Genomic DNA, 8549 nt, shown 5'->3' with positions numbered 1-8549 from the left:
CAGCCTCAAGATTTTGGCTTTCTCATCTATCGAAAACAAGACTCCAAACAAAAACAAAATCAAGTAAAAAGTGCAACTAGAGGTCGAATTATGAAAAAAATCACATTGCACTTGCGGTTGAAATATAAATATGACGGATTTGAATTTTTGTAGCCGGACATAAAGCCTATAAAGGCGATATTTAAGTATTTTCAATGTTGAACAAAATTACCATTTCATTTTCCAGTAAATCATCTACCAAGTGTGGAATGAGATCAACATTATCCTGCATTTTAATGACTTCGTCCTGCTCCGATTTATTTTTTGATTTGTCCTTTATCCGTTTTGGTGGCATTATCCGTTTTGGGGGCATTATCCGTTTTCTTGCCCTTCGTGGTCGTTTATTCTGCGCAATCTATTTGAATAAATGGATATGTATGTAACTTTGACGTCTCACGCATAAATATTAGTGCAAACAAGACTTGATTAATATTTTTTAAAAACCTACATTCTGTTTTTTCAGTCGCAAACCTTTTCGGAAGAATGTATTCGTTCTATTCGTGGAAGTACTCGGGCGTGGAAAAGTTTTTCGTTCTTGGTCATATAATTTAGCTAGCCCACAATCAGACCACTTATAACACGAGTACAAAGCATCTATTGTATTAAAACAGTCTTCATTATCGGTTGGTTGCATAAAATCTTCTGAAAAAAATTATCAAACAAAAAATCTGTGGTTAACCGATCTAATGAGTACTTTTGATAAATTAACCCTCTGATCGTTTCTCCGGTGTAAAACGCCCGAGGTGACTTTGAATTACAAATATAAATACCAAAAACCGAAGAAATCACATTAAAATTGGTACTATGAAAAATGCGTGACAGATTCAATATTTCTTGAGAAATTCAAACTAATTACCTTTAAAAACGAAAAAAGTTGTGTAAACCATTCAAAATTCAATGAATAAAACTAAACTCGGAGTGAACACAATAAACCAGTTGAGAATTTCCTTATATTTGTCAACCATTTCGAATGTCAAAAGTCACATTCAACAAGCTGTCAAATTCCGATAACATGGCGTTCCCAATTAACACAACGTATTGATGTATTTTCCATAATTTGTATGAAAAATTACGATCAAGTGCTGATTGGGTAACTTCCAATAGATGGCGTTCATGGTTAGCTCTCATAATGATCACGAAATGTCAACAATGTTTGAAAACAACGGCAACAAACATCCAATGAGTATATGTAAGTAATTTTCTGTAATTTTCTTCAAATGAAAAAATATATTTTCATTAACTATTATTAAAAATTTAAAATCACTGATACTGTTCTTTATTCTATTTAGTCACGCTGTGAGTATATCGAGTTCGTTTTCATTTTTATTTTGAAACACCCGAAATTACTGGTGTTGACACAAGGTCACATTGATGATTGTGAAGGATATTGCTGATGGAATTAAGAGACATTATACTGAATACTGACCATACACAAAAAGAACAGGTATAAGTACAAGCAGCTCAAGCATTAATACAATCAGCTGTCAGCCAAAATCATACTTGTCTATTTGATGGGAAAGATCAGTTCATTGGTTATTTGGTTGTCATCTCTTAGAAGTGGTTCGATTGCTGATCCATGAGCACTGCAATTATCCACAAGCGAAATGATTTATTCGGTAAATTGTTCTCGCTGCAATATGTACACACCTAGAACAAATGTTTCCGATAGTGTTTCATTACACAATAAAATCGAAATGAGACATTGATTAAAAAGGTGACACTTATCTGCTTCTGCTAGCAATTGTTGAACCAATATGTGAAGACATGCAATGTCATCCATTTATTTTGTTAGATGAATAGAAATTGGCTTTGATTTTGATTTTATCCTTATTCCTCTTTCTCATTTTCTTCTTTGATTTCTGTTTTCAGGTGAATAAAAAATTATTTCACTCATGGGGTCAATTAAAGGCATGTTGAGAGGCAACTATTCGAAGAAAATTGTTACACCAAAACGAGTATATTGCTCAAATTGCGATAAATCTTACCGACGGAAGCCAGATTTAAAAATATATATAATGACCGCACACTTAAACTACCATATCAAGTGTTTATTTTGCGGAAATAAATTTACATCAGTATCAGTCATCTATCGGCACATGAAATTGAGACTAACAGATACCAGAGCGTTTGTGGACTTCTGTTGTGGAGTATTATTTGTCAGAAACAATCCCAGGAATTGCCTTCCACCGTTTTCAAATTATGGCGAAATTTTACAGCTTAAGGGTTTCACAGAACAATCAAATATCAAAAAAGCACATAGAGTTGTAGAATGCTTATCAACACACCCAACATTTAGTTTCCTCGTTAATACCAATCCGCATAATTTTCGACGCCATTTTCTTCATTTTGCATTATCACATATCAAAACTATCCCAATGAATTCGTTTTCGGTAGACGAATACTCACAAAGAAATTCTCGAGTTCGCTGTACGGTTTTTATGTTTGATTTTCTAAGCCGAATAAATCACTCGTGTGATCCGAATCTAGATACTATAATGGATGAAAATGGTACCATGCGATGTGTGGTTCGTCATACGATAAAAAAGGGTGAGCAGGTCTTCATCGACTATTTAGGAGGTACACAATATTCGAGCGTACCTGAGCGAAAAAACTTAATTGAGCAGATTTGGAAATTTGATTGTAATTGCATCATATGCCGTCAGGACCATTACAAACAAATGAAACCAACTATGACAAAATAATTACATAAAGATATCATTGAAATATTGCCGAAAAAAATGAAAAATGTATATAGAATTTTCATGATCGAGAGAGATCAGCCATAGTGGACAAAAATCACAGCTTACATGGTTTTTAATCGAATATTCGAAAATTGTTGATGTTATAGAGAGTTTTCACAAATCAATAGGAGATTTCTTTTCTGTATATTATTATTTTTGATATAACGAATCTATTGGATCATTTTCATGACATTGTAATGAGGGTATACATGAAATCACAAAGAAAAAGGTTTTGTTTCATTGTGTAAATAAAAACAAGTGCAAAAATACTCATTCAAATTTTGATAAGCTGCAATTTCCCTTTTAAATTCCAATAATGATATTGTTTAACTTTTATCAGTTCCGTTATGCGTCTTATTGACCGATGGATGAAACTTTTGAATATTATACAAATGGATGGAATCACCATAGGAAAAATGAAGATTTGGCATATGATTTCAAAGAACGACTTCATGTCAATGTTGTTACTTGGTTCAAGTTGTACTTGTGTGAGTAAACATGGTACCACTCATCAAATTAATCAAACAATTATCAAATTCAACTGAGATTATCAATTAAATATTATAATAATATACAATATATAATATTGTTCTATTTAGTTACTCTATTTGTGACCTTCTTTTGTTTATTTTGTTTTTTTTTCGTCTGAGGCGCTGTTCGAATCGCCGAAAAATTCATCAAACGGAAACGCAAACTCGCTAATTATGTGCGCAGAATCATCCATCGAAACATGCTTGCCCGTTGAATCTCTCTCATTATTGGTTGAAATATCACTTTCAGCAATACGCTGGTTCTTGATTCAATGATCTCTGTTGTTTTCCAAGCTATTGTTCTTTATTTGAGTTATCGTATGCAAAATGAATCCGGCAATACGTTCACGAACCAAATACGTCTCGTTGGCCAAATTTCCGGACTTTTGGCAACAAATTGTGCCATGATAGATAATAGCTTTTCGACCAATGTTGCACCTGATACAACTATTTTCACATCTTGAAGCACCGAATCACTTTCATCAAACATTCTGCAATAGATCACAGCTCAGTCCATATCAAAAATTGACCAGAAATTCCCCCAAAGTCTTTTTGAGAAACTAATTTGAGACAGTTCTCGGATAGACTTTGCGCTTGTTTTTTACCTTTTCAATGACCACCTCAGTGATCACATTGGGTCGCTCTTCTCTGGCAATTCCTCCCCGTAGTTCTATCTTTTTGACTTTATTGTTTGCGACTCTGCTCAATTTGCTTTATACGTTTCTGTTTACAGTATTTTATTTCCGATGAAAAATTTTCATTGTACAATTAATAGAAAAAAGGAAAGAAAATCAGAAGAATATTTTTAAAACGGTATAGAAAGGAGGTTAAAAGGACAATCGATTTATGTGAAAACACGGCACGACAATTTTCAAATACTTAAATACTAAAGTATTAGGTATAGTAGTTCTTATCATAGTATTAAGTATTTGAAAATCGTCGTGCCGAGTATTTTCACATAAATCGATTGATCTTTTGACTTCTATTCTATACCAATACAATGCTTATCTCTGTATTCCATTTCGTCAAGACACTTTTCTATACGACCAGCTGTGTTTGTTTTTATTTGATTTTAGAGATTATTCATAAAAAGCAACGTTATTTTTCACTTTATATATGATTTTCCATAATTAATACTGCATATTATTGCAACCGCATATATTCATTACTTCTCTACCATATTCTGTTATTTAAACCAAAATTCGATTATTCCTCTTTTTCAATTATCCGTCAACAATCAACATGCCGGTCCAGTGCATAACGCGTAATCGAGATCGAATTGTATAGGCTTATCGAAATAATTGTGCATAACTTGAATGAGGTACATTTTCACTTCTCACAGAAATTTCTTTCGTACAAATACATTAAATTGCTTGTGTAATGGTTGTTTTTTTATTCGTGCACTCTTCTATGGCTTTAATTTCAAAAAGGCATACGTTTAATAAACATTCTCCAAGAGATTTTGCATAGCTTTATTCTTCATAATAGTACAGTTTGTTTATAATTTTTTATCTGTTTTTTCTCTCTCTTTTTTATATTTTTTTATCAGGAAATACATACAATGCAAACAATGCGGTATCGCCTAGATACATATATCCATTGGATATTTCTACTAGACGGCATATTTTGTTGCGTTTATACATACGCTTCGTTACACAGTGACTGTGACGAACGCTTACTACCATTTGTGTGCCCGCTGTTCGTATGTATTCAAAGACTTGAGCGCTCACATATTTGTATTTGCAATGCGTCCTCAAATGCGCTCTGTTCTGTGTATGTCGCGCGCGACACCGTCACTGTGTAACGAAGCGTATGTATAAACGCAACAAAATATGCTGTCTAGTAGAAATATCCAATGGATATATCTAGGCGATACCGCATTGTTTGATACAATGAACAGAAAAATCTCATTTTTAATTGAATTTCTCTAGATTTGCTCTTGTATTAACTGGGATGGCACTGTTTATCGTTAAATAGTCTTGACAACCAGTGTGCTCTTTGATTTAAACTTACTAGTGATAAAATGGCTACATAAAATAAATAGTTTTATTTTATGTGATAACTTCTAATTGTTTCTCTTTCTGATCAAGCTATTACGTAAATTGTTAAAAACATTTTCTAATTAAAATTCAAAGAGATATTCCAAAATATTGATAACATTCACACAGAATCGTAGCATATTTTGCCCAGCAAATTGCACACAAAATGAAATTGTTAAAGAAGAAGTGAAAGACACCAGAAGACGTGGATGTCAGTGGATGTTTAGTGTGTATTAAAAAATAAACCAAGCAAATCAGTTAGAGTACTATGCATAGTAAGTCAACGGGTTGATTATTATTTTTGGTGCTGCACATAGTCAATAATTTCAATTATATATCAGTTGGTTTACTGTCACGAAAATGCCATTTCGATAACAGCTTTGTACTCGAAGTGACCCTCCAAAATTGAATCTCGTTGCTTTTTCTCCTCCTAAGATGCAATCAAAACATAATGAGATGTAAACAATTAGCAACATGGAATTTACAGTAAGTGAATGTAAATGTTGAGGAAATTAAATTATTTTGAGAAAAACCGAAATTGATCCAAAACCATCGATCGCTTACATTTTCATTCCGCCAAAAACTGCACCGGTTGACCTAGTGATGACACATGGTCTTTGATCGACGAATGGTCCCATATGCGTAGAAAAGCTTCCGCCATGAATTTGTGATGAGAACAAAAACTTCCATTTGCTGCGGCAAACCAAGCAGGTTTGAGTTGATGAAAAACGTTTGCGAAATGTCAGTAAATTCTGGATAATCTGGCATATTGGGCGTTTCAATTGTTTAAACATAACAATGAGATATTGCCGGTCTCTGTTAGTACTCGATCCCAAACGACATAGGTGAATGAAAAGTAATTTAAGTATGACGATTTGTTGTTGGAGTTAATAGGATGGGAATGCATGAATCAAATAAACCGTTACCGGTGGCTTTTGTTTGAACAAGCAACGTAAAAGTTTCAGCTTATTCTTTTGTCATCTTTCCAAACTTTGATCATTTTGTTAGCTCTAGCTATGAGTTCATCGTTCATCCGGTGCAACAGACGACATTGCAAATATATACAAAAATTCAATTGGAATTTAAATACAACATTTATTTGGCATTTCAGGCGTTTCGTTTGTGAAACCGAATCCGATTATGTTAATGCCATTAGTGCCATCGCTTTGGCTAATAATTGAACTAGTGGAGACGTTGATATTACTGTTACTTTCTCGAAAGTAAATATTCAATAGCAAACGGTATGGGAACAAAAGAAAAAAGTAGTTTGGTTCATGTCAGTTATCGCGGTTATTGTGTTTATTCAACAATGAAGTACTCGGCGTACTCGGCCTTTTTAGTATACTATTTATTGTAAATATCGGCCATACCACACGAAATCGACCAAAAATTGGATCGACCATCTCCGAATTGGCTTAAAATTTGTACGGAGTCTTGTTTTTGGAAGAAAATGAGAAAACCAAAATCGAGTTAACCCAGTGTAAATTTGTCAGAAAATTGAAAAAATCGAAAAAATGAGATTGCGCCAACTGAAAACTATCTGAGAAGTAGTTGACACATTGCCAAACCAATGGTACCATTAGAAAGGGAATTCCAAAAACTCGTTGGTAGCAATCGGCCGTCCTGTACCTAGCGAACAAATTTACGTATTTACCCTGTTGGATACAAATGGTGAACCAGTGCCACTTGGAGTTAAAGGGAAATTGTATATTGGTGGTGCTGGTGTGACACGTGGCTACATAAACCATCCTGTATTTACCGCGGAACGTTTTCTTTCCGATCCACTCAGTGACAATTCATCGACACGCATGTAGAACATCCGAAAGTGGACGAAGCGCCTTATAGCTTATATGATGGCCGATAGAGATGCTAATGCATATCTGCTGAAAGATCTACGCCCTTATCTGTCAAAAAATTTCCCATTGCATAATTACATGGTTCCAACGGCTTATGTGTCCTCCGTACTTGCCATTCACACCCAATGGTTACCATATTATTATTATAACCTATACCGGCGAGCACTACCGCCTCCAGATGATTAGGCGTTTGTTCGACAGCTGTATGAAGCTCCACAAGGTGAAATGAAAAAAAAAATTGGCCGATATATGGTGTGCACTGCTGAACATTGAACAACATGATATTTTCTTCGCTTCGAGAGGCCATTCTTTGTTGGTTGTACGATTGTTGGAACAATGATGGGAGAGATTCAAGGTCAATATGGTAAATATTGGGAGCAGCAAACATTACCTGTACAGTGGTGTTGATTCCAATCCGTCTTAATTGTGCCAACAATCGTACGACATATAAGGAAACATTCGAAAAGTAATTGTTTGCAATGGAATTGATGGATATTCGTTAAGTTATTCTTTATTGATAAATGAAGTTAATAATAATAATTGGCGGTGTTGAATAAAATAAAAATAATGAAAAAAAACGCAACAATATCTCCCAGAAATGTTTAAAGAAAAGCTATTGTGCGGCTATAATTATTTCGGGCATTGCGGTGCTGAATGTGCTTTGTGCAACTAGGATTGCCTGGAAATTCCATGTGCATTCATCAGTTGACAGTTCGCACAGTACCAGTCTCCTTCTGGCGTTGTTTTCATACCCAGGCAAGCCATGTGGAACCATTTTATAACGCAAAACGGATTTTCGCACAAAATCATTTTTCCGTGTTCCTCGTCTCGACAAATGCACCAAATTTCGGGATTTTCTGGAGAAACCACTTGAACACGTTCTGAATATGGCATATCGACTTGAACAGCAACTGCAACCGATTTGCGACGCTGTTGAACTGGTTTGGGATTCGGAAGGTCGCCTTGAACTGCAGTCAATTCAGGACACTGTTGAACAAATTCTGGATTCCAAGTATCAACTTGAATTGCAACCGTTTTGCGCCGCTGACGAATTGATTGCGGACGAAGACGAGGTGAGCGTCGAGCAACTTCTACTGCAACCGTATTACGACGTTGACGAATTGGTTGTGGACGAAGACCAGATGAGCGTCGAGCTGAACGTGGCATCAGGATCAAATTCTGACCATTAATCGACTGAATTACACGTGCAAGAGCCCGTGTAACTAAAAAAATTGATTGAACCAAATTAGTTTGATTTGGAATGAGAGAATAAACATAAAATATGAGAGCTTACCTCGCATTGACACACATCCAGAAGCTAATGCTGCGTCAATACGTTGTGGG

General features: G+C 35.0%; 1 protein-coding gene and 1 long non-coding RNA gene across 2 annotated transcripts; both read right to left on the bottom strand.

Annotated features, from left to right (window-relative positions):
* Positions 1 to 271: 271 nt before the first annotated feature.
* LOC129576442 (uncharacterized) lies at positions 272 to 975 on the bottom strand. The gene is made up of 3 exons (XR_008688886.1): positions 896 to 975; positions 488 to 681; positions 272 to 394 (listed from the first exon to the last, which is right to left on the bottom strand). It is a non-coding gene; the product is annotated as an uncharacterized LOC129576442 (long non-coding RNA).
* Positions 976 to 7874: 6899 nt separating this feature from the next.
* Positions 7875 to 8506, bottom strand: LOC129576441 (inhibitor of growth protein 1-like). The gene is made up of 2 exons (XM_055461559.1): positions 8500 to 8506; positions 7875 to 8428 (listed from the first exon to the last, which is right to left on the bottom strand). The coding sequence occupies exons 1-2, from the start codon at positions 8504 to 8506 to the stop codon at positions 7875 to 7877; spliced, it is 561 nt and encodes a 186-aa protein (XP_055317534.1).
* Positions 8507 to 8549: the final 43 nt, after the last annotated feature.

This window comes from Sitodiplosis mosellana, unplaced genomic scaffold, assembly GCF_009176505.1.
Source record: "Sitodiplosis mosellana isolate CC-2019 unplaced genomic scaffold, AAFC_SMos_1.0 Smas_scaffold_6186, whole genome shotgun sequence".
Taxonomy (NCBI): Eukaryota; Metazoa; Arthropoda; class Insecta; order Diptera; family Cecidomyiidae; genus Sitodiplosis; species Sitodiplosis mosellana.
Note: the sequence above shows the minus strand (reverse complement) of the source record. Positions and strands in the feature narration are given on the sequence as shown.